General features: G+C 39.9%; 1 protein-coding gene and 1 long non-coding RNA gene across 2 annotated transcripts in view; one reads left to right on the top strand and one right to left on the bottom strand.

The window, feature by feature from the left end:
* The window catches only part of ADCK1 (aarF domain containing kinase 1), a 101,854-nt gene that overhangs the window by 57,977 nt on the left and 16,750 nt on the right, over nt 1-27,127 (top strand). Inside the window, exons 5-10 of the mRNA XM_007472730.3 lie at nt 4,670-4,828; nt 9,441-9,599; nt 14,754-14,870; nt 23,380-23,529; nt 25,071-25,268; nt 26,875-27,068. Coding sequence (XP_007472792.2) covers nt 4,670-4,828; nt 9,441-9,599; nt 14,754-14,870; nt 23,380-23,529; nt 25,071-25,268; nt 26,875-27,068 — 977 coding nt within the window. The remainder of the gene's footprint in view (nt 1-4,669; nt 4,829-9,440; nt 9,600-14,753; nt 14,871-23,379; nt 23,530-25,070; nt 25,269-26,874; nt 27,069-27,127) is intronic.
* The window catches only part of LOC130456309 (uncharacterized), a 40,587-nt gene continuing 28,518 nt past the window's right edge, over nt 15,059-27,127 (bottom strand). The window contains exon 3 of the long non-coding RNA XR_008914959.1: nt 15,059-15,265. This is a non-coding gene — a long non-coding RNA (uncharacterized LOC130456309). The remainder of the gene's footprint in view (nt 15,266-27,127) is intronic.

Here is a 27,127-nt window from a genome sequence, read left to right as displayed (position 1 = left end):
CAACAACCCTTATCTTCTGTCTTGAATCAATGCCAAGTCTCAGTTCCAAGGCAGAAGAGTGATGAGAGCTAGGCAAACTGGGATTAAGTGACTTGCCCAGGATCAACACAGCTAGACGTGTCTGAGGTTGAATCCAGGACCTCCCAAATCTAGCCCTGATGCTCTATCCATCATGCTACCTAGCTGTCCCTGGACCAGTCATTTTAATCTCCTTTGGCCTCAGTTTCCTCATCTGTAAAATGAGAAGCATCATTAGTTTCAGAAAGACTTGCATCAGATGCGAATTAGTTTTGTGGCTTTGACCAAATCATTTAAACTTCTCAATGGCAGTTCTCTTAAGAGTATTAGAATAAAGGAAGGAGATTTTTTCTTTTTAAAGAAATTTACTTAGAGATAAAGAAATATGAAACATTATTGTTCAGATATATTAGAATATATTCATAGACTATAGAAATGTCACCTACTGGTAACTCTTATCTCTAGCACCTGCCTCTGCCCAGACTGATTTTCAGCCTGGCAGCCCTCCCTGTAGTATAATAAAAACACCTCCTTAGATTTAGGCTGAGGCATTTCAACTTAGTCCAATTGGTAGGCACCCCCTGAGTTGGCTTAGCTGATGTTCTGTGGATATAGGGGATTTATTTTTCCTTTCTGGGGGAAGGGGAGGAGATTGGATGTTCTCTAAGGTCTCTTCCATCTTAAAGGTTTCAGGAATCAAGTATAATAACCATTGGGAAACCCCTCTTGTACCTTGCCCCCTATGCATTCTCCCTGGGAGCTAATGTGGCCTGAGAAAATACTAGAGGTCTCAGAAAATCTCTTTTTTGGTAGTTTGGGATAAATTATAATGGGAAATGCCAGCAAATATATTGTGGAAGTCATAGGATCCTACTTTTCAGCCTTAGAGGTGATCCAGTCCAACCCCCTCATTTTTCAGATGAGGAAACTGAGGGTAAGAGTAAGTGCCTACTTGCCTAAGATTATGGAGCCAGAGAGTTGCAATTTAGATTTGAACCAAAGTTCTTTTACTCCAAATCCATCACATTCATCTCTGAAGCTTACATGGGGGCGTGTGCATATGTGTATATGTGTACATGTGCAAACATGCATGTGTATAAGAGCCTACCTCAAGTCCAATTTTGGGATCTATATTCCCTTTTGTATGGAGGAATATAGGCCTCTCCTACTAGCAACAGATTCTTGGCCCCCTTCCCCTGTAGCCAAGGCCTTCCTCCCTGACGAGATGTTGACAAATGAGAAGGAGTTCAGCAAAAGCCACAAAAATGATGAAATGGTTGAAGGGAATGATTTATGAGTAGAGATTAGTGGAGTAACTGTGGCTTGGCAAAACAAAGGGACATGATGACAGGGGCATAGGGCTTCTGCAGCAAAGGAGGGAGAGTGGGAGGGATAAAGACAGCAACAAGATGGGGCTGAAGGAAAGAAGGGATAGGAGGACACCTTAGGACTAAAGAGATGGAAATTTTTGGCCTAGTCCTCTGCAAAGTTAGAAACACTGAGAGATTAAAGGTGCCCTGTTCCTTCCCTGTGCAGTGTTTTACACCTTGTGAATAGGATTCATAGCTTCCTCTTCCCACTTCCATATAGGGTAGTCTAGTTCTTCTTTAAAAGGAAAAGAAGTTACACCTCAAACCTGATTGACTCAGGAAGCTAAGGCTCGAACTGAGGCTCTGTTGTTGATTTCATCTTCCTGTGATTTTTTGGTCACTTTACGACATTAAAACCCTACTCACATGGAGGCAGGGCACTTCAGATTTGGCAAATGTACTAAGATGATCTGGGTCACCATATTCTGCCTTGCTGACCAGAGAAGTTTTTGTATATAGTTAAGAGGGAAGGGGGGGACAGGGGAAGGGAAGGGGGAAAGAGAGGGGTGAGTTTACCTAGAATAAGTATAGTGTCCTTGTTGAATATCCTTTATGTTAACTGTCGGATGACCTACGAGTGTCTCATTTTGTTCCAGCATCAAACCTAAACTAACAGGGAATGGGAATCCGGCCTGGCCAGAATCCGGCCACTGTATACCTGTACTATATTCATGGAACCCTAAGATGTCAGAGATGGAAGGGACATTAGAGACTGTCTAATTCTATACCCTTAATCTAGAAATGAAGAAACTGAGGCCCAGTGGTTTGCCCAATAGTAGCAGGACTGACTATAAACCAAATCTCCTGATTCCATATCAAGTGCCCCTTTTACTCAATTCAGGAGAGAATAGCTCTTCAGTATATTCTCTACCCATATGGTGTCATCTTTCTCTTACAAGTATCTTAGAGGGAGTAAAGGATGGAAGATGAAAGAGCATCCTCTACCCAGATAGAGAAACCAAGACATAGAAGAGGTTTAGCTAAGTATTGTTCAGTGAGTCAAGGTTACAGATGAGAACCAAAATGGAGCCTCCTGGCTCCTAGCCCAGAGCTCTCTATAAGACTGGGCAGAGTCTTGGAGCAGGAATGATGGGCCACATGCATTCTTCAAGGCTGTTACTTAGAGAAGGGAGATGATATGTGTATTCTATGCCTTGGGTCTGGGATTTCTTAGCTATACCTGCTGCTGGCAGAGCTATAATTCCTGCTGTCTGATCATTGTCCAAGGTCACAAGTATCATCTTCCCCCTGATTATCATATTAATAGAGGGGTGCTAATATCATGAAACAATAGATAATGATAAGTTGCTCATGTGGTCAGATAACAGAATGTTCTGGATAATCCAGAAATGAGATTTCTTTTGCAATTACACATAAATGCAATTTAATCAATAAGCATATTTAGCTCCTATAGTTTGCCAGCAACTGTGCTGATCACTAGGGATATGGCAACAAAAGTGAAATAATTCCCAACCCTGAGGAATTTACATTCTAATGGAGTTTGCAATGATGTGAACATATTTACTTTTCATTCAGAATGTATACTTACATACATATACCACACATATAGGAGCAGTTAGGTGGGGTAAAGGTGCTGGGCCTGGAATCGGGAAGACCTCAATTCAAATCTGGCCTTGGTACTTACTAGATCAGTGAACCCTGGGCAATTCACTTCAGATTATTTACCTCAGTTTCTTCATCTGTAAAATGAGATGGAGAAAAAAGAAATGGAAAACCACTCCAAAGAATCAGACATGACTGAAAAACAACTAAACACACACACACATATACATACAGAAAATATATATTCAGAATATATATGTACATACCAAATTCACATAATGTATGTACGTACCCAGACACAAATATATACATGAGTACAAGTGTTTGGGGAAAAGGCAATAATGCACCTCGGGGAATCAGGAAAGGCTTCATTCATATAGAAGGTGGTGGTTAAATTGAATCTTGATTCCAGTTGGGAGAGGTGAGGAGAAATGTAGGCATTAGAGAAGTCAATACAAAGGTACAGAGATAAAAGATATGGCATCATATCAGCAAACAGGTCAATGTGGTTAGATTATAGAATGTGTGGAGGGAGAGTCAGAGTCATGTGCAAGAAGATTGGAAAGAAAGGAAAAGGCCAGATTGTGAAAAAAATTTTAAAACCAAACAGAGAACTCTATACTTTGGATCCTTTAGCTCTGTGAAGAGTGGATGGGAGACAGGAGAAGCTTGAGGTAGAGAGGCCAAATGAGACAACTGCAATAAGCCTGAGCCCAGTGGTGAGGGGGGTGGTGGCTGGATTAGAGACTGTAGATGAACAGAGAGAAGGGGATATATACTAGAGACGATGTTGTGGAAGTAGAAACAACAAGATTTGTCAGCGGATTGACAAGTGGAATTACGTATAAGTGAGGAGTCAAAAATGATACCAAGGTTGTGATCTTAGGTGAGTAGAAGGTGATGCCACTGGCAAGAACAGGGAAATTAAGCAGAAGAATGAATTTTTGGAGAAAGATAATGTAAGGGAGAGTTAGGTGATCCAGTAGATAGAGAGCCAGGCCCAGAGACAGGAGGGTCCTGGGTACAAATCTGGCCTAAGACACTAATGGGATCCTGGGCAAGTCACTTAACCCCAGTTGCATAGCCCTTATCACTCTTCCTTGGAACCAATACTTAATCTTGATTATAGGATGGAAGGTAAGGTAAAAAAGAAAAGGGATGCAAGAAAGAAAGAGAATGAATTCTGTTCTGTACATGTTAAGTTTGAGTTGTCTCTCTAGTTTCTTTAATTCTTAATTTCTACCTGGAATGCCCTCTCCTCTTATTAGATAATAATCATAAATAAGTTAGATAACAATTTACACCATAAATGCCTTACCTTAGCTAGCATCACTACTGCCCTCTTCCTTCAGCAATGATTTTTCTTTGCACTTATATATTGTTTTATATAATTATTTGTGTCTCAGCCCCCTCCTTGACTATAAGCTATTTGAGGACAAGGGACTACTACTGTGCCTTACCTAAACTTCTTGGAGTGTAATAGCTCAGTGCTATTACACAGGGGACTAATGCTTGAATTTGAAGCTCCTCCCCCCCAAAAAATGTTTTGAATTATCTATGAGCCATCCAATTTGAAATGATGGTCATATGGGACTTGAATGGTTAATAAGAGACAGGGGGTCCTAGTTATTAGTAATAATTCCTTTCTCTTAGATTAGTTACACAGCTTGAATTGAGTCAACCTTTTCACACTTTTTATTCTTCTCCCTTCTGAACAGATAAAAGATATATTTAAGAGTTTTGACAAGACCCCACTTGGGACTGCCTCCCTTGCCCAAGTCCATAAGGCTGTATTGCATGATGGAAGAACCGTCGCTGTGAAGGTCCAACACCCAAAGGTGCAGGCTCAAAGCTCTAAGGACATTATGCTGATGGAGGTGAGAATCATTTTTCTTTCTCATTCCAATCATATAGGTTTACTGGTAAGTAAGATGTAAAGTTATGCTGATCACATTAGAACCTGGAACCAAAGGAAGAGAGAAACAAATTAAGGTTGGCCCTGCCCATAGATGACTCCAGGCACTCTGGAGATATACTCATCTCACACTTGGATTTTAGTAATACTTATTTATCCAAAAAAGATATTTCCCAGAATTGTGTTAACACTCTATGTTGTATGTTCTGAAAAAAATGAAGCACAATTTGAATATATTAAAAGAAAAATTATTTAAAGAATTAGTCCCTAATCTATCCATATATAATTCAATTCAGTACAATAACCATTCATTAAACACCACCCCTGGTAAGGGGCATGGACATTTTATTTTAAATCTCTCTCTCTCTCTCTCTCTCTCTCTCTCTCTCTCTCTCTCTCTCTCTCTCTCTCTCTCTCTCTCTCTCTCTGTCTCTCTCCCTCCCTCCCCCTTCATTTCTCTATTTTAGTGTCTCCCTTTGCTTTTCTGTTTCTCCTTTTTGTCACTCCCTTTCTCTCCATTTCTTTCTGTTTCTAGCTCCCTCTCTCTGATTCCTAATTACTTTCTAGAGTGGTTGGCCAAGTTCACAGTCCCACCAACAATATGTTCATATCTTTTCCAGTTTATCAATCTATGGTTCCATGATGCACTTACATATAAGAGGTCATAGAGCAAAGCTAGCACTTTTTGTGGTAGCAAAGAACTGGAAGCAAAGTAGTTGCCCAGATGTGGGTGGTACGTGAAAGTAATGGAACATTATTATATACTATAGGAAATGATGAATATGAAAAATGCAGAGTAACTTGGGAGGACTTATATGATGAAGCAGAATGGGAAAAATAGTACACACAGTGATTACAGCAATGTAAATAGAAAAAATAATGATAACAGCAAAAAATAGCAATGCTATAGCATTATCCTGACCAAGCCTTAGCTTGGAGAAGAGCTAAAAAATTTTCTCTCTCTTCATTGTAGTGAATGGGAAAAGTCATGGTTGTAGAAGAATATTGTTCTGACTCTTAGACATGTTTAATGGGTCACTTCATTTTGCTGAACTCCTTTTTAAAATATTTGTCAGAAAGGATAACTTGCTGGATGTCTGGGGAAAGGTTATATTTGGAAAAGATCATGATAGGAAAACAAAAGGCAACAAAATAAAATGAGATTCAAAATAAATAGGTTTAAAAAAATAGAAAGGAAGGAAGGAAGGAAGGAAGAAAGATTCACTTAGGTAGACTGGGACCAGATTACAAAGTATGTTAAATGCCAAAATAAGTTTCAGACTTTCTTTTTTTAGGCAGTGGGGAACCATTGAAATTTTTTGAGTAAGGGAGAGAGAAACATGATAAAAGCAGACCATTAAGATGATTAATGTGTCTGTGATATGTAAGATGGATTGGAGGGGATAGACACTGGAAGCTAGAAGTCAGTTATAAAGCTATTTATTACTGTAGTTCAGGTACAAGGTGATGAGGGCTTGGAAGAAAGGTGGTGACAGAAGGGATGGAGAAAAAGGGATAGTTATGAGAGACATCTTGAAAGAAGAATTGACAGAACCTGTTGACTGATTACAGGGCATGAAGGAAAGGAAAGAGTCAGAGATAGATGACTTTGCTTTTTAAGCCTGGGTCATTGGGAGAACAGTAACACCATTGACAGAACTATTTATCCCCAAATCTGGCCAACCCTGGGGTTTGGGGGGGGGGTGAAAGGGAAGGACTATGTTTTACTGACCACCTTGCTATGCCATAGGCCACCTTGCCCTCTTCACTTTATCAGACTATTTTGATAAGGAGGAATTTGCCCAGAGATTCATAGGCTCTAGAATGTTGAAACTGAAGAAGGGGGTGGACCCTAGAGATCATCTGTTCCAATCCTTTTTTTTTTTAATTGAAAAGGAGGCTGAGCTTCAGAGGTGTTCCAACCATGGACACTTTATTCATGAAGTTTATCCCTTGTTTATATCCTTTCTGAAAACTGAATTCTTCCAGAGAAGGTGTTTGGATAGGAAGTCCCATTCTTTGGGAATCTATAGACATTGACTTCAGACAGCAAAGTGGTGTAGTGAATAGAGTGCAGGACCATTATGAGTAGCTCTCTAGACTCCTTCTACTAGATATTGTTTCCTTCCTTGGCTTCAGAAATGACATTCATTCTTTGTTCTCCTTTTTCTCTAATCATTCTTTCTCTTTCGCCTTTGCTACAACTCTTCCCAACCCTTCAATAGTATTCTTCATGAGCTTGTCTTTGCCTCCCCTCCCCCTCCCTGTTGACTTACATGGTACCCTCAGTTATTACCTCTTTGTATATGACTCCAAAATATCTACACATCACCTCTCATCTCCAGATACTCCTGTAGAACAAGTACAGCTCCATTTATTGTCCCATTAGACATATCTCCACTCTGTCCCTCTTCTGTTTCCTGCCATCTTTGTATGGGTCCTTCATTACAAAGCTGAGACTGTTGCAGTAGAATCAATATTGGCTTTTCCTGCCTCTATTTATTTAAATCTGTCCTTCATACCACTACAAGAATCATTTTCCATAGACATCATCCTAAGAACAATTTATATTTCTGCAGGCCCTCCCTGTGAGTTTAGGTGTAGTAGTACAAGTATTAAGTCAATCAACAAACATATATTAAGGATTTTATTATACCCAAAGGCCCTATGCTTTTATAAGCTTTTGGTAATTCAAAGAAAGGCAAAAATTCCTGCCCTTGAGGAGCTCACCCTTCTAGTGGGGAAAACAACAAATGAATACCTGGGTATGTATAAGATATATCCAGAATAGATGGAAGGTAATCTCAGTGGAAGGCAGCAGTGGCTAAAAGTATTAGGAAAGGCTTCCTGCAAAATGTGGGATTCTAGGCATGGGAGATAGCCAGTACAATGTTCTGGAGACGAGATGTGAATGGCATGTCTGAGGAATGGCAGGTGGTAGGCTAGTGCCACTGGATCATTGCGTTAAGTGGAGGGAAATCAAAGTATAGGAGAACTGGAAACATAGGAAGAGTCCAAGTTATATAGAGCTTTAAATTCCAAATAAAATACAATATATGTATATTTAATATATAATCTATAGTATGTAACATTAATATATACTTTTTATATTTTGTATATGAGATATTGTGTTATATAAAATACAAATAAATAATTAAACATAATATTTATTATATATTGAATCCCAAATGAAGGACTATATAATATGTATATTTTAAGGAGGTAATAGGGAGCTACTGGAGTCTATTGAATGAAAGTGGTGAGAGGGATTCACTCACTTGTCCAAATAAAATACCCTTTCCTTATAGCATATATAGTACATTCCTTCTGTATACCACTAGATGACTAAACATGAACTATGACAGTTACTATGTCAGTACAGAACTATAGGTACAAAAGGTTTATAACTTCCTCACTCTTCCCACCCAATATCTTTTTGAACCCTCTGTATTGCCATGTTGTTCTAGAACTTAAAATGTTGATCTTGTGCAATAGGAGCAGGTGCTGCTAGACCCATTTTATAGATGGGTAAACTGAGGTGTACAGAGAGATTAAAGTTAAGTATACATGACAAAGCTGGAAAAAGTAGTGTGGCTCCAGGTTGTGGAGAGCCTTGAATGTTAGAAAAGGAATAAATTGTACACAGTAACAGCAATGCTGCAATGATGATCAACTGTGAAAGATAGCTACTGTCATGATGCAAAATTCTGTCCACCTCCAGGGAGAGAACTGATGCACTCTGAGTTTAGGTTGAATCATATTTTCTACTTTTTTAAACTATTTCTATTTTTTTATTGCAACATGGCTAATACGGAAATATGTTTTGCATGACTTCACCCACATAATGGGCATCTTATTGCTTGCCTTCTCAGTGAGTAGAGGAAAGATGAGTGAAAGAGACTTTTGGAACTAAAATTTTTAAATGAATGTAAAAAAGAAAAAAAAGACATCAAAAAGCAAAAACAGAAATGGGGCTAGATATGGGGGATAGATTAGATCAGATTAGAGTTAGTAAAGCCTGGATTCAAATCCTGCTAGGGATATTTATGGGTAAGTGATTTAACCTGATTCTCAGCTTATCTGTAAAATGGGAACTGTAATTACCAGCAATACAGGCCACTGGAGGTTGTTACAAGGTTTAAATGAGAGAGCTCCATGTAAAGCACTATGTAAAATTTAAAACTTATATAAATATTAGTTGTTATTATTACTTATAAGATATACAACCCTGCTCAAGTTATATTAGCTCCCTGGATCTCAGTTTCTTCATCTGTACAATAATTGGACTAGGATTTATTACTAAAGTCTTTTCCAGTTTTCAATTGATGATTGTATGATTTAAAAAAAAAAAAGGAGACCTTGGGGAAAGATTTTGTGGTACAAAGTAAGGATCTTGGATGTGGCCTAAAGTATAAAAAGAAGCCTCTCTGGAACTTCTTTGCCACCTTTTTTATTTTCCCATTGCTTTTCCCTTTCAGTATAACGAGTGAGTTATACTCTAGAAAGTCCAGACAGAGGGCAGGAGTAGAAGAGGATGAGGATTGACTGGCTAACAGTGACTTCTTGAATTTCAGATGCTTGTTTCAGCTGTAAAGTACTTATTTCCTGAATTTGAATTCTCCTGGTTAGTGGATGAGGCAAAGAAGAATTTGATTCTGGAACTAGACTTCCTCAATGAAGGGAGAAATGCCGAAAAGATGGCTGAAATGTTAAAAAATGTTGAAGCCTTAAAGGTAAGAATGAGGGAGAGGAGTGCCAAATGGTCTTAAATATAAATATAAGAGGGGTGTGCTAGATTCAAAGTGGGGAGATGGCTAAGGGCTTCTCCATCCCCCCGGGAAGAGTAATCACTCTATCTTGATCTTAGTTTTCCCTTTTATAAAGTGGAGATTGTTGTTTCAGTCATGTATGACTCTTGAGGGCTTTCTTGGGAAAGATTACCATTTCCTTCTCTAGCCCATGGGGAAACTGAGACAAACAGGTTCAAGTGACTTGCCCCAGGGTCACACAACCAGCAAGTATCTGATTCCAGATTTGCACTCAGGTCTCTTTGACTCCAGCCCTGTGCTCTATCCACTGTACCATCTAGCTACCCTAACTGCCCTAAAATGGAGTTAGTATAACCTTGATGTATCTTCCTTCTGATAATGAATACATGAATACTTGGGAAGCAGATTTGAATTCTTGTAGAAAAGACTAAATTAGACCTTCTTGGCCATTTTAAATCATGATCCATTTTGACAATCTTTACTTAGAATGTTCCCTGTAATGGGGCAGCAGAGTGGCTCAGTGGAATGAGAGCCAGGCCTAGAGATGAGAGAGGGTCCTGGGTTCAAATCTGGCCTCAGACACTTCTAGCTGTGTGACCCTGAGCAACTCCCTTAACCCCCCATTGTCTAGTTCTTGCCACTCTTCTGCCTTAGGACCAATCCACAGTATTTATTCTAAACTGGAAGATCAGGGTTTTAAAAAAAAATGTTCCCTGTATCTGAAATTTTTTTTTTACCCTCTCCACTAGTCAAATTCCTACCCATAAATTAAATTGGAAATACTACCTTTCCCCCTTAGTCCTTGTTTAGCAACAACCTTCCTCTTCAAATTTCACACTTGTACTTGGTTTTGAGTTACTTTATGGCATTTATCGTAAGATTGTAATTTTTTGCAGTTCCACTTGTTATTTTGATAAAATCTGGATAGCACATTCAATTTGGTCACCTAAATTAGTGTCACATAAGCAGTTACTAAGTCTACAGAATTTTGAGGTTTAATGTTTATATTCAGCAAGTTTAAATCCATTCTTGCATATGATTTTTTGTGTCTTTATTTATGAACTGTAAATGTTGTTGGCTGGTAAAACTTACTAAAATGTTGTTGCTGAAAGTACAGGTTCCTAGTTATGCCAGTGCAAGCAAGATAACCGCAATATGGGAAGATTGCATTTTGTCAGATGTTCATGTAAAACACATAAAAGCAAACAAAACTTGCATGACAAACACTTGAGAATCTGCATACTTTACATCATTGTTTGGAAGTGGTTCATTAATAGCTTGAATATTAGAGTAATCTGAGTCGTGGTGCCCTACTAGATTGTAACTTTCAGGAGGGCAGAGACCATATAACCAAATATTACCTAAATTTTTTATTTCCTGAAACCCTAGAAAAGTCTCCTATTCTATAGGTGTGTAATAAATATTTGTTGAATTAATGAATGTGTTTCATGGCCTCACAGGTGGCCATTTTCTCGTTTTGACCCTTCACAACCTTCCTGTGAGGGAAGCAGTACAGGTATGGTCGTTGTCTAATTGTTTTCAGTTATTTCTGAATCTTTGTGAGTCTTTTGGGAGTTTTCTTGGCAAAGATACTGTGGAGTGGTTTGTCATTTCCTTCTCTAGCTCATTCCCTCAGTTTCTGAGGCCCAATAGGGTTAAGTGACTTGCCCCAGGGTCACACTAGTAAAGTATCTGAGGCCGCACTTGAACTGAGGTCTTCTTGACTCTAGATCTGGCTCTCTATCCACTGTACTACCTCGTTGCCCATGACTATCCTTCTTTTAAAAAATTTATAAAAATATGATTATCCTTTTATAAATAAGAGAATTGTGAATCAGAAAAGTTCAGTGGCTTCCCCTAGGTCACACCTGTCATAAGTAGTAGAACTGGAACTCACATCCAGGCTTCCTGATTCCAAATCTAGTGTTTTCTTCACCACATCATGATAATATACCTACCCTAAGAGAACTTAGATTCCAGACTGAAAGATTAAGACATTTCACACTCTCCACTGAGCCTCTAAATATAGTAGAGGCTTAATAAATGTGTGCTGAATTTAACTATTATCATTCAATTGGAACACATTATATATTCTACGCTATATATTATTAGTTATTGTTTTATATGTGGACATAGCTGTGTGACCTTGGGCAAGTCATATAACCTTTGATTGTGTTAAAGTTAAGTTAAAAACTCCTAGTTCTTTAGGTTTCCATAGAGTTTATTAATATTAATTGATCCCAATCAGTGTCCTGCCATGCCACCATCCAAGGAACTAGAGAGCCACCCCCCTCTCAACCCCTCTTTTATCTTTATTTTTAGCCCAGACCCATCACCTGTGCATTCACATAATGTCTAGTCATGCAGGACAGGGACTCATGTCAGGCAACCCCCAGGGGAGGGGGCTCCCTTTATACAGTTGCCTGACAAAAAGGATCCATTGGAGAAGGAAATGGCAAACCATTCCAGTACCCTTGCCAAGAAAACTCCCTAGGGATAACAATGGTCCATGGGAGGTCATGAAGAGTCAGACACAACTGGATGACTGAATAGCATGTATTAGATGCACTATGCTAGGTGCAGAGGGCACAAAGACAAAAATTGAAGCAATCCTGAACCTCTAAGAGTTTATATTTTCCCTGGAGCCTGAGGGACCAAGGAGGAGGGATAATTAGAAAAGTTCTTAGATAGAAGTTGGGATTTAGTTCTGAGTCTTAAAGGAAGCCATTATAACAATTACTAGTTAGACAAGTTGGTTTAAGGAAAGGAAGAAAAAAGATCTGTTTGCCTTGGGCCAAGTTATCTAAAAAGGACTTTATGCGAAATAGCAGTTTTGGACATGGTCTTTAGTTTTCACCAAGATCATTTGAGAGAGGTCTGAATGGTCCAAGAGATGTCTATACCTGTTGCTTGAAAAGCCTATGGATTTGCCATCAGAGCTGAAGAAGTCAGAGCTATACATATAGTGATTATTGTTGTCTAGAAGGAGAAGCTAAGCTAATTATTCAGGAGCTAAATTCTACTTTTCTCTTGGAGTTGTGTGGGCATTTTGGAAGAAAGAGGCAAGTACCTATACCAGGATAGAATTCAGATTACTGTGTGTGCTTTGGGCTAGATTTGTCCAGATGTCCTCACTCAGGTGAATAGTAGGTAATCACCAGTCTGTTTGGCTGGCCTTACTTTGGCTGCTTGTGTGCACAAAAATACAGAGTTCTTCTCATCCATCCAAATCCAGACAATTGGACAAGGACCCCTGAGGAACAGCCCTGAAATCACTAAAGGTCAGCTAAAAACTGGCTCCACAAAAACACATACACACCTTGGAGCAAGCAGGGTGCCCATCAGAGCTGTTACTAGGAGACTGACAAGTAAAACCCTTGACTATCCCCATGGAAACAGCCAATCACATTCCAGCTGGGGCCAAAAAGCCATAACTGTACTGATGATGTAATTATAATAATGGTACTGCTTAAGGGGGGGAAGAAAGGATGCCAAATGGATAAATAATTAATCTACTGACTAAAACTGTTGCTTCCAAAACATGCTTACTACCCCAAAGATGTTGGTGGAATTTAGCTCCTGAGTAATTAATTTTGCCTAAGCACATAACAAGTGGGAAGTGAATTTTGTGCTGTGAACCCAGTTGAGCTCTTAAAGCTGGAGATAAATTGTTTTTATACACTGGCATCACATTGAAACATCTGTGAGTAATTAAGCCTCAGCAAAGAGTTTACCTCTCGGTGCGTGAGGCGTCTTCCCATGCTTATGTTGAGTTTAATAACTGTCTTAGTTTAGTGCAATAAATCTCAGAGTTATACACACCTTCCAAATGCAGGGATGAATGGCCCAAGGGGCAAGGGAGCTTAAGGGGAAGTTGAACAATGGGATAGTTAGAATCTGAGCAATTAATAGGGATATATGGGATTCAATGTGTGACTATAATTTAGGATTGGCAGAGGATGATGTATGGAGAACTAGCAGACAAGTTGGGAGATTGAGAAGTCTTATCACTTTAGGTTATAAACAGAATAAGAGATGAATCAAGGAGAGACTGGGGTGAATGCTCCATGGGGGGGAGGTATCCTTAATTAAAAGGTAATTTCCCTAATTAAAAGACAGTTCCTGGGAAACATCTGGATTTTCTGAATATTGTTTATAGCAAAATTTTGTCAGCTTCCTAAAGAGATTTCAGTAATCTCAAGAGACTCCTCTAAATTAATTTTCATTCACCTTAATTTAACAACAGCAAAAATCAATAGAGGCCAGAAGGTGTTTTCGAAAGGAAGGGAGATTGTGGGGAAACGAATGAAAGAATGATGAGTATTATAGCTCTCAAAAATTTGAGAATCATTGGTCTGTGTTATGGGACTGAACATTTCAAAATCTCTCTAGATGTTTCATGTTTCTCCCTTTGTTAAAGAGGGCAAATCTTCAATGGAAAGTCCAAAACTCCTTGAAGATGAATTTCCAAAAAAGCCTCTTTAAGTGCATGCCAATTTTTGGCAGACAGAGCTGTGAATTGGCTCAACTATTTTGGGAAATTATTTCTAATTATACAATGATCCTTTTACTAGATTGTACCTCAACAAAGTTATTGATAGCTACCATAGGAAGAAAAGAGCCATCTTGCTCAATAATATTCATTCATTATAACACTATAATGTCAAAAAGTTGAAAATAAACTATATGCCCAATTTTTAGAGCAAGAGTTCTTAACCTCTGGAGTCTGTAGACTGTAGGGGGCTGTATATATATTTAAGGGGGTCCATAGGCTTGAATATAAAAACATGCATCTTTATTTTCACCATAATTGGTTTCCTTTAAGTTTCTAATCCTAGATTATAATTATCAAGGGGATAACAGTGGATCTTCCTTTTCAAGTCCTAAAAAAAGAGTCATTTTTAATAGAAATATGGAGTCAAGTTGAAGGGAAAGATGGTTACACCCTTTCCCCATGACCTGGCTTCTTATTATCTTATTCCTTCCCAGTTATTTTGTATTTTCCTACTTTGTTAATTTGATGCCCCATCTATAGTCTCCATAGGGTCCTTTCCTTAGAACTCCCTTTCTTTGTGTTCCCCAAAGACTACCCTGACCATGTTCTCTCTCCTGTTTTAGATTCCTAAAATTTATTGGGAACTGTCCACTCGACGGGTCCTTCTGATGGAATTTTTGGAAGGTGGGCAGATCAACGATAAGGAATATATAGTGAAGAACCGAATTGACGTTAATGAGGTGAGATGCACATGTTGAATGGAAGGAAGAGAGTGTTGTTTTGGCTAAGAGATATCCCCAGTTTAGAATGATGCCACTGAGTCAAAGCTGGAGACTCTTCCTGCCTTGAATTACTAAACTGTTAACTGAAGAGTAAACCATAACAAGTGCCCTACATCTAAACTTTTTGGGGATTCTGAGGTCAAAATGGAGAATGTGATTTACTCTACATTTCAATTCCCCAAGGCATAGAAGCCCTACAGAGAAATTGTCTCTTTCCCTTCAAAAATAAGAAAGTATTTGTAGTCAGTAAGGCCATTCCTTACCCTGTGTCTTGTTCTGCTACTTTTCTTCTGTAAGGTGTGAGCATTGATCCCTCTTCACTTCCTCTATTGATGAGTCTCAGAGCCGACTAGCTATCAAAGAACAATGGCATAAATCTGTTAGACTTAATATGCCCATCTGTTCTTCTCTGGAGTCTAGAAACTGTCTCTCTTTCCTCTGTCTCCCACACCATAGAGTTTTTGAGGTACCAGGCAATCAAAGGAACCACAGATTTGAGAGGTTTCTATTGGGGTGTAGTGGACGTCAAGCTAACTCAGCTTCTGTGGTTAGAGCTGGGACATTAAGCACATAAGGAAAGGCTGAGTGTCTCCCCCCAGACATCTTTGTTATTGTCAATGTGGAGCTACTGCCTCAGATCCTGCCCTGCTCTCTCCCTGGTTCTTGGGGGTTTGAGATCTGTGAACCCATCCAACCCATTGTCTTTCCTTCTTCTATCCATAGCTGTTTCCTCAGCCCAGCCAGCCACCTTATAACCAGAGACTAAAGCATAGGGTGTGCTTTTTATGTCCTTGTAGTTTTCTATTCTTAGCTGCTATGGAATGATGAATTGCACTTAAATGAATGGAATGGAATGTGAATGGTTGGGTCCCTTCACAACTCCACCAACAGTGCATTATGAGGGATTTGTGTCTTTGCCTTTCTTTAGGTCTTCAGCCTAAATTTAGCACAGTGCCTGCAGGGCACAAACTAACTAATCACTTAATAAATGTTTGTTGACTGACTGAGTAGGACTGCAGAGGAATGAGATAGAGACAAAGAATAACTGATGGCTCACTATGACCTCTGGTACTGTGCCTTCCCCCTGGACCTTTGTCTTCAGTGGGAGAATGAAGAGTGAGCGGGACATGCTAGAGGAAGTCCTAGACCCAGGATCACAGAATCACAGTATCTTGGAGAGTAGGAAAGACCCTCAAAGTTCACATAATCCAAACACTCTGAGAAGGAATCCCTTCTATGACAGTAGGGGGAAACTTCCTAAAATGAATCAGAGTAGGTGGCTAGATGGCTCAGCATATGGTCCTAGACTTGGGAAATCTCATCTTAAACTTGGCCTCAGACTTACTAGCTGTATGACCCTGGACAAGTCACTTAACTCTGTTGGCCTCAGTTTCTTCATCTGTCAAATGACCTGGAGAAGGAAATGGCAAGCTATTCCAGTGTTTTAAGGGGGACAGCTAGGTGGCTCAGTGGATAGAGAGCCAACCCTGGGTTCAAATCTGCCTTCAGACACTTTCTAGCTGTATGACCCCCATTGCTTAGCCATTTCTGCTCTTCTGCCTTTGAACCAATACTTGGTATCAATTCTAAGACAGAATTTAAGGGTTTTTTAAAAAATAAATTAAAACAATTAAATGAATTAGGTCTAGCTTCCCAAATCCTCCTGATTTTAGACCCTAACTGGGACTAGTCCAGTGGAAACAGGGAATGTTTACCCTGCCAGGGAAGGAAGGAAAGGGACAAATCCTGCATGTGCTGACTAGCTCATTTGCACCTTGGCCCGCTGGGAGGTCCCAGGTAGACTGAGCAATCACTTCCATACATATTCAGAAACGGTTAGATTTAGGCACATTCACTCACTCCCTTGTACTGTACCCTTGTATAAGTAGTCCCCAGTGTTAGTGGGAAGAAAGGAAAGGCTTTTCTCAAGCAGTATTAAAGATGAGCTAAGACTCTCTCAGAAGTGGGAAGCATCTCCAGGCCCTTCCTCCTTTTCCAAACAGGATGGTGACATTTACTTAATGCCTACTCTGGCAGGATTATCGTTAAAGCTGCTACCAAAGCACATTAATCTCTCTGGATTCTTGCTAGCGCAGGGCAGTAATGGCACTTAATCAGAAGAGGCTTTGATTTTTAAAGACAAATGCAAACACAAGATGATCTGTTAGTGGTACTGTTGCTTGTTCATGACCAAGAGTATTTACTGCCAGATAAAAAGGATAACTGGGACATAGGGATGGGATAAAAACCAGAATTTGCTCATTACCCATCCAGCAGGATTGTTACTCAAAAGATTTGAGTTCAAATCCCAGTCCTACCACTGATAACTTGTATGATAAATTGCATGGCAAATCATATTTCCCCTCACCTCTCTGAGCTCCAGTCCTTCATCTCTAAATGGAGGGAGTGTTTGGTCGAGATGGTTTCTGAGGTTTCTTCTAGATTTACATCTGAATTCCAGAGAAGTGAGATAATTTGCCCAGAGTCACACAGGAGCTAGTAAAGTGCAGAGTTGCAATTTGAGCCCACATCCTCTGATTCTGAATCCAGGACTTACAGCACTATATAAATGTGAGCTATTTATTACTGTCAAAGAGGTCCATATGGTAGTGGCTAGAGATCTGTCCATAGATTCTGGAAAACCTTTATTCAAGTTGTACCTCTGGTATATACTGAGGCTGTGTGATCCTGGGCAAGGCACCTACTCTTGGTTTGCCTCAATTTCCTCTTCTATAAAATGGGAATGATACCTAGCTCCCAAGTACAAGTGTCAGACAGGGTTGTGAGGATCAAATGAAATAATCATTGTAAAATGCTTAACACAGAGTCTGGCACAAACATGGTAAGCACTATATAAATGGTAGCTATTAGTACTTTTACTTAATTTCTCAGTGGTGTCAAACTCAAATGAAAACAGGGGCCAATAATCTCTATAAAAAGATCCTTGTGGGCTTCATATTGACTCATTTTAAAAATGTAATGTTTATCATCTATATTTTATAGTATTTTTTTTATTTTGTTAAATATTTTCCAATTACACTTTAATCTGGCTCAGGCCCCATTAAAGGATTGTTTAGGGCATTATTTAGCCAATATGCTTGATACCTCTGCGCAAGGCAACTCTGTATAACTATTTGTTGCCAAGAAGATGCCTTGTTATAAGGAATTTACTTGCCTAGAGGTTCCCTATACCAATAAAAATTTTAAGTCCAAGATCTATGTATCCTATTTTTATTTACCACCATTATCATAAGAGAAGACTGAGTAAAAAGTGTTGCCCTGTTCTGTCTCTCCTTGGTCTGACTTTAGGGTTCCAGAATCCCCCCAAATACCAACCCTCTATGGGTCATGGAAGACTCATCCAGAAGTCACATCGTAGATTTTCTGTCTGTCATAGACCATTGAAGAAACTGGCTGCCCCTTCTGGGCTCCATTTGTTTTTGTCTTTTCTGATCAGGAGCAGGGATCGCTTCAGGGCCTAACCCAGGGATCATATTTGCCAATTACTTTAAGAGCCCGTGACAGTGACTCTCATTGATCTTGTTAAGAGTAAAGGTCTCCTTGCAGCTTGTTTCCCTAGGCTCGATATTGCCTCCTTGAGCCAAAGAACTACTATTGATTGGTGGACCTTTATCGAAGGTTAATTGGATTTCAGTGAGTGTGTTTAGGATCCTGCTGGTACTGGGTACCAATTTAATTTGTGTGAAATTAGCAAAGAGGAAAGGGAGGGAAGAGAGTTGGGGATGATGATGGGTTGGGGGAGGAGAGTTCTAACTAAAGGCCAAGCCAGGGGATGGTTCTGTTGGAACCCTGGATATCTCTGGGAGAAAGTAATCTGGGAAGGAGACTGGGAAAAGGATAATAATTCCTGCTTACAAGGCAAAGCCACCCTGGAGCAGAAAGAGATGTTCCATTTCTATCCTCACACACATATATTTTTGGACATGGCCAGTGTGGAAATTTGTTTTGCTTGACTTATGCTTATTAGATATAAGGATTTTTGTTCTCTTAACATTTTTTGGAAAGAAATTGGAATATTAAGTTGGAAGATGGAGATATAGGAGTTAGTAATAGGGCTACAAAAATATTTGTTAAAAGGAAATTAAGAAAAGGTCAAGGAAGTATTTTTTTAAATACACAGGAGAGAACAGAAGGAAGGTTACTAGGGAATACAGATAATGTGGGTGAACTACTATATAAATATATATAAACTACTATTTTTATTCCCTTGGAATCTTGGAGTATCCTTCTCCATCTCTCATAGCCTAATTCCTCTCTCCCTTGAGCATACAGGGACCTCAAACTCTGCACTTTTCTTGGTTCTTCATAGAGACCAATTAAGTCTAGAAAATGGTAGAGTTTGAGGTTTTGTACTCAAAGAAAACAGAGAAAAGTCTCCCCTTCAAAAGCTCCCAAACAACCCAAGCTATACCTTTATTCCCTTGTTTTTTCATGCCTGTTCTCCAATATGGGGGATACTGTTTTCTGTTATAGGAGGCTGCAGTGCTTGTTAGCATTGGGAGATGCTTCAGAGGTTGAGTCAGAGCAGCTGAAAAGATCTAAAGTTTCTGTCCACTTGGGGTGCAAAAATGATATTAGTTACCTTTTTCCAGTTGCTCATTAAAAACTTAGAAGTTTCTTATAGGAAACAGCATAGCAGATGGATTCCTGGGGACTTTCCCTGTTGGTGGCAATAGCTTAGAGCAACTGATGTAATTATAGCCCCTGGCCTTCCTCCTCATTTTGTGTATAAAATATCTATTGAAAAAATATGGGTGGAATAACAGGAAGATCCTGGAGGAGCTCTTGCAATCCGTTTTATAGATTGGGGAAACTGAAGTAGAAAGGATTAAAGAGATTTACCTAGAGACAGCCAGGTGTCTCAGTGGACAGAGACCCAGGCCTGGAGAGATGTAGATGTAAGGTCCTGGCTTCAAATCTGTTCTCTGACACTTTTTCTACATGTATAGTCCTGGGCAAATCATTTAAGCCCCAAATGCCTTGGGAACTGATAATTAGTACCACTGCTAAGATGAAAGGTAAGGCTTAAAGAGACAGAGACAGAGACAGTATAGTGCCAGATGTGAGTCTAGAATTAGTTGCTCCTGGTTCTCTTTTCCTTTCTCTTTTAGGTCTTTTAGCTCACTGTTTCCTTTGGTGGTCTTGATCTTGCTTCTGAAATGCTCCAGAGAACAAAAATAGAATATCCTTTGAGGGCAGTTATAAATTAATCCAAGCAGTTCCATAACTATTCCATAATAATTAAACACTTTCAGTCAATTCTAGTTTTGAGAAAAATCTAAAAATAACTCCTTGATTTAAATATTATTTACCAAATTAATTCTTTACTCAGCCTTTTTATAGACTCCTGTTTTTCCCCCTACTGCCACAAAATAACACTGTTGTGTAATTACTTAGAAATTACCTACATGAGTGGTGCATTCATTTTACTAAGAAAAATTAAGAGAATTGTCACCTCCATGGAAAAACCCTACAGCTGTGTTAAGCTAACCACTGTTGGTTAGCTAAATACTCATCATTCTCCCAATAGAACTCTTTAACATTTTTTCTAAATAGTTATTACCTTGGCCTATGGATTCCACTGTAAAATCATGAGGCTGTAGGATCTTGAGATGTCATCTCTTCCATTCCTCTGCCTTCAGAGAGCCACAACCCCTTCTTTTCCTGATAGATTTATTGGACAGGATGGCTCCTATAGGCATCTTAGCATGCTAATGTTTTTTTATTTATGTATTCTGAACCATGAATAGGGGCTATTGGGAACAGTAAAGAAGTATCCAGTCAAAATACCCAACATTTTGAAACCTTCATATGCCAAGAGCTAATCTATAAAGTGTCAGGAGGGTCTTTGAGGCCATCCATGCCTGCTTCTCTATGGTCCTGGTCCTGACTCTCTGGGCTTTTCTTTTTCTTTTTTTAAACCCTTACCCTTTTCCATCATAATTAGTTCTAAGACAGAAGTGTGGCAAGGATGAGGCAACTGGGTTTAAGTGACTTGTCCAGGCTCACACTCTGGACTCTTCTAGATCTCTGGACTTTTCTACCTTCTCCTCACTATGTTCTCATCCATCATTTTTCAGCTCCCTTGTTCTCCCCCTCAATCAGAATATAAATATAATTTCATTGAGGGCAGAGGGATGTCTTTCTTTTTTCTTTTTTATTTTTTTTTATTCCTAGTGCTTAGCACTACTTATAAAAAGAAGGGTATTGGACTACAAATGACTTCTCCACTCTCTTTCAGCTCTAAATCTGTGATCTAATGATTCCATCAAAAGTAGCCCTGAAGGGAAAGAGAAATCAGAAAGGGGAGTCAGAGACCTGTTAGAGTTTATTTGGGGTATGGAGAGAGATTATGGTATATGGCTTGTCACCTGGCTACCAAACCTATTCTTACCTTGTTTGTTACATAGATTTCATCATGTACATTCAGCAGTACCCACTTTCCATGGCTTGCTTCTTCATGTGCAATTTCAGGCAAGTCTTACCCAACCCAGAAAATCCCCCCAAAGTACAGAGCCCAGGATGGCAAAAAAGAGATGATTCCAAATCATCCCTATAATCTCTTTTTGCCAAACCACAAGATGGGCTTTTGGGGGTTACTTTTCTATGGAAAAGTAGCAGCTAGAGATCAGCAAGATGGCACCTTGTGTAACTCAGAAATAATTCCTTATTCTTTAAATTTTTTAAAATTAATTTGAATTTAAAAAATTAAACAATAACTCATGCTTTTAAATAGTTTCAGTTTTACAATGCATTCCCCCGTCCCCTACTCCAGCAACTCTGTGAGATAGATGGTGCAGTAGCCAGATAGCTAGGTAGCTAGAGCTAATTCTAGCTGATTCTAATAATCCTAATTCCCTGGTGGTACCAGGAAATTAGGATTATTAGCATCAGAACTATCTTGGAAGGTGAGCTGAGCCCTGATGGAAGCTAGAACCTCTAAGTGCAAGGCCTGTCCATTTTATTATGATTATATAATAGGATGTGGCCAATTTGAATCTGTAGGACCTTTCTATAGGATTTGAAAGGATGTTGTCTATTTCCTTTTTCCCAAGGAGATCTTCTAGTTTTGTCTATCACTTTCTCATATGTTTTGATCTTCCTTTTGAATAGTCTCAGGCTTCTCTAATCTTCCTAAGATGTGTGTTTGTGTTTTTATATCATTAATATATTCACCTGAGTTCAGAGAAATAAAGTGTGTGATATAAAGACTGCTTTATAGAGGCGTCTGTTTGTTTTGGGGAGACACATGGACAGACATACCCTGGGCTCAGAGTTGGCTGTATTCTGGGGGAGTGTTTCTTTGCTCCAGAAAGGCTTTTAGCTTTAATAAAAAGGGAGCAGAGATAAGAAGGCTGTCACTGGGGGTGGGGAAGGCAACAGTGACAGGATGATTTAAATGGCCTCTCCAGTGTCATTTCATCTGTGCAGACATCATAAATCAGATTAGCATTGGGCTCAGGAAGGGAGGGCATGGGAGAGAGGTGCAATGGAGGGAAAGAGAAGCACTAGGCTCTGCTCATCCCATAGAACCTTCTGCCCTGAGGATGCCTTGGTTGGGGATTAAGTCATGGCCTGGAGAACAACTAGACAGAAATTCCCTGATGGACCTGAGGTCTTAGGGCTTTACCTTCCAGGTAGCCCAAAAGGGCTGGGTGCTATTTGTCACTCACCTCCTAATTCTGATTCCTCTTTGGAGAATGGCCTTTCTGCTGCTACTTCTTTGACCCAGAGAGCCCTAAGCCTCACCTTTACACACCATTCATATGTTTTTGCAATCCTGTGCTTCTTTTCTATACAAAGATTTAGGGCTAAATTCGTATCTCACCAGTTTTAGAGGAGGTGGAGAGGAAATGAGGCTGTGGGAGTTTAAAGGGCAATTTTTGTTAGATGAAAAAAGAATGTGAATATTGCTTCCCTCCTCCCTCTTTACACACCCTCAGCTCAAGGACTGAAAGCTTACTAGCTATTGGCTCTACTATGAGGCCTGTTTTGACCTCTTCTAGTCCCTTTGGGTCCCCTCTTCCTATAATTACAGTGTCTTGAACATTGTAGGCATTTAATAAGTGTTTATTAACTGACTGGATTTGGACAACTAGGTGGCTCAGCAGATAGAGTGCAGGACCTGGAATCGGGAAGACTCATCTTCATGAGTTTAGATCTGAAACCAGGCACTTATCAGCTGTGTGACCCTGGGCAAAATCATTTAACCCTTTTGGCCTCAGTTTCCTCATCTATAAAATGAACTAGATAAGGAAATGGCAAACCACTTCAGTTATCCTTGCCAAGAAAAGACCAATCGGGGACAGGAAGAGTCTGACATGACTGAAAAAATGACTGAATAACAAAAACTTGACTGGATTGGATGGAACAAAATAGAAGATCTAGCTAGTCTTCTAGTCCTAGCTCAATGGAAGACTCTACTCCTAAATTTTTTGTTTTTCAGATTTCTCAAATATTGGGAACAATGTATAGTGAAATGATTTTTGTTCATGGATTTGTACATTGTGATCCTCACCCCGGCAATTTGCTGGTGAGGAAAAATGCCACAACCAGGAGGGAAGAAATTATTTTACTTGATCATGGGCAGTACCAGGTGAGTGAGAACATTCCTATCCACTTTCAGAGCCAATATTGGGGTTGCTTCGCTGTCTTCTAAATTCTATGAACCATTCCTATTAGAGATTGATGTTTAGCTGGGGAAAAGTAAAGGTTAGCATCTGAGATGAGCCCTGAAGGGTTTCAACAAGTTGAGATGAGAAAAGCATGTGTTCCCAGCATGGAATGATGAACTGCATGAGTGCATGGAGACAAATGTGAACTTTTATGAGAGTTGGGCTTGGCTGGAATGAGTTGCATGAAATGGAATAGTGTAAAATGAATGCTTGAAAGAGGTAGGTTGCAGCAAGATTGTGACAGGTCTTAAATGCCAGGCATAAGGGAATTTTACTTTATCCTGTGGACAATAGGGAACCCATAAAGGTTTTTGAGTAGAGGAGTGACATAGGTTGATGCATGTTCTACCCTGATATGAAATGCATATGACTTTTAGGAGCCAGAGATTAGAACTGGTACCTCCTTTAAGTGCCAGATCCCATGAGGGCCAAATACCCTAGTCAATAGGCCCTACCACAGACTTTTAACTCCATTCAGAAATACATTGAAATTCCCAAGAGTCCAACCTAGCCTGAATAATGGCTAGAAAACCAGAGATTTTCCACCACTCATTTGGTTTTAAATTGTATTTTCTTTCCCCCTATTTACATGTAGAAACATCTTTTTTCCAACATTTTTCAAAGACTGTTGAGTCTTGGATTCTCTCCCCTCCCTCCTTTCTCCCCATGACTCCACCCCTGTTGAGACAGTGAGCAATCTCATATAAATTTTACACATGAAATCATGTAAAATATCTACCATGCATTTGGGAGTCAATTGAGATAGTGAGAAAAGCATTGGATTCAGAGTCTTAAAGTTCAAATTCAGCTGCTTACTAAATGCTTGACCCTGGGTAAGTCACTTGTTTCTCTGGGCCTCTGTGTATCCTTATCTGCAAAATAAGGAGGTTTGCCCCAGATGATCTGTTTGTAAATCTACAAAATGAGGTTGACTCCAGATGATCTGTTTTCTAAGGTTTCATTTAGTATGAAATCCCATATGATCTCTTCCACTTTCTATAATGGTGAGTGACAATCATCCATGTGTATATCTAGAGGTATAAGGGAAGCAGTAGGGAGGGAAGCATGCCTTTTATCTTGCAAAAAAACTTTAGATTTCCAGTGGCCCCCAAATTGTATTGGTTTTAGAATGATACTGGAAGACTTTACCTCGAAGTCCCCTGGACTTCTTCCAGGTTCCCAAGCCTCTAAAATTTGTAGTCCCTGGAAAAAACTTGGGCCATTAATTGGCTCAGGATAGTTTCTGAACTTTGGGCAAAGAGTGATTGCTGGATGTTGAGTTTAGAATGGAGAGATAATCACTTCTCTGCCTTTTGGCTAAGATCAAGTATAGAATGTAGAGATACCATCATCCCAATCCCATCTTCAGAGAGATATGGCTCCAGGGGTGGGTTATTTGGTGCTATGGGGTTCATGAGGGGGCCAGAGGTTCACTTCCTGTTGCTTCCATTCCTGTCTACAGGTCTTGACAGAGGAGTTTCGCCTGAATTATTGTCACCTCTGGCAGGCCCTAATCAATGTTGATATGGAAAACGTGAAAATTTACAGCCAGCGGCTTGGGGCAGGAGACCTATACCCTCTATTTGCTTGTATGTTGACTGCCCGGACCTGGAACTCCGTCACCAAAGGCATTAGCCAGGCGCCACTCACGAGTAGGGAGGTAGGTTCATGCCTCTCCCCAGGCCTGGGGAGAATCAGCTATCCCTTTAGCCAGGTCTCAGTGGGATAGATGGAAGGCCCCAAATTCAGGTAGCTGGGCCAGTGGGAGGATTCTGTGATTCCTTAGTTGGTTCCTACAGAAAGCTGAGGGGCTAATAAAGGAAAGAGAAAGCTTTAAGCTTGGATATATCATTCTGTTTCTCTTGGTCCCCTTCTACCCGCTGAATCTTTTCCTCTTGCCGTGCCTATACCCCAAAGCTCTGTCCTGGGCTCTTTTCTCTCTCCGAACTCTATCCTAATGACCTCGTCAATTCAATGATCACTTCTGCTCGGATGACCCAAGCTAAGTAGATAACTAAATCATGCTTCAGACACTTAGCTGTGTGACTGGGCAATTCACTTACCCTGTCAATCTCATTTCCTCATCTCTAAACTGGGAATAGCAATGGCATCTCTCTCCTGGTGAGGAAGGTACGTGGAAAAGTGGATAGAGTGCTGGACCCTAGAGTCATGAAGTTCAAAATTTGCCTCAGGCACTAGCTGTAGGATCCCTGGAAAATCACTTAACCATTGTCTATCTCAGTTTCCTTGTCTGCTAAATGGTGGGTTATAATAATAACTACCTCCCAGGGAGAGAGAAAGGGAGAGACTGAGGCAGAGACAGATATGATATACAGACACTGAAAGAGAGAGAGAGAGAGAGAGAGAGAGAGAGAGACAGAGACAGAGAGAGACAGAGAGAGAGAGAGAGTAATGCTCTTTTTGGGTGTCTGCCCTTTGCTGAGATGTTCTAGTCTGATAGCAGCTGCCTGGAGGAGATTTCAAATCATGCAGCAGCTCAGGCATTAATAGCATGCACATGTTTCTTAAAGGTCCAACGTGGAAAATAGGCATTGCATGCACTTGTACAATATATATCATATTGCCTGCCATCTCAGGGAAGGGGGAAGGGGAGAAAGGAGGGAGAGAACATGACTTGCAAAATGTCAGAAAACAATTATTAAACTTGTATCTACATGTAATCTAGAATATATGATGTATGTATACATATGTTTTAAAGGGGGGACAATGACTATTACCCAGTTTAAAAAGCTAGGGGTGAAGTGGAAAGTGTTGGGTCGGGAGTCATAGAGACCTCAGTTCAAATCCAGCCACTGCTGATACTTACTTGCTGTTTGTCTTTGAACAAGACATTTAACCTCTGTTTGCCTCAGTTTCCTCCCCTGTAAAAAGTGAGGATAATACTAGTACATACTTCCCAGAATTGCTATGAATATTAAATGAGCTGCTTTTAAGCACTTAGCACAGTGCCTAGAATATAGCAGGCACCATACAAATGGTTATTCCCGCCATTCCCACCCAAGATAGCACTGGTGAGTGTCTGAGACTGGATTTTTGAACTGGGTCTGCCTGTCTCCAGATTCAGTGCCCCTATCATAGAGTCTGATCTGTGAAATTGGTATTATAAATATTTTCCTACCCGTACACAGATGAGGAAACTGAGACTCAGAGATAGTGATTAACTCCAGGTCAATCAACCAGAAGTGGCAGAAATGAAATGTGAACTCATTTATTCTGACTCTGGATTTTCTCTTTTCCTTCCTCAGAATCAAGAACTTCAAAAAAATGTTACCACCTACCTCCCACAGATAAGCCAACTTCTTAACAGAGTTCCAAGACAAACACTACTCATCCTGAAGACCAATGACCTTCTCCGCGGAATCGAAACCACCTTGTGTACACGTGCCAGTGCTAGCTCATTTCTCATCATGTCACGCTGCTGCACCCGAGCCCTTGCCGAGTGAGTTTCTGGGTTCCCAGGGACCCTTCATTCTTATTCAAGATAAGCCTCGCTACCTA

The sequence above is a fragment of the Monodelphis domestica genome, chromosome 1, assembly GCF_027887165.1.
Source record: "Monodelphis domestica isolate mMonDom1 chromosome 1, mMonDom1.pri, whole genome shotgun sequence".
NCBI classification, from domain to species: Eukaryota; Metazoa; Chordata; class Mammalia; order Didelphimorphia; family Didelphidae; genus Monodelphis; species Monodelphis domestica.
The sequence above is the reverse complement of the archived record's forward strand: the minus strand, read 5'-3'. Positions and strand labels throughout refer to the sequence as shown.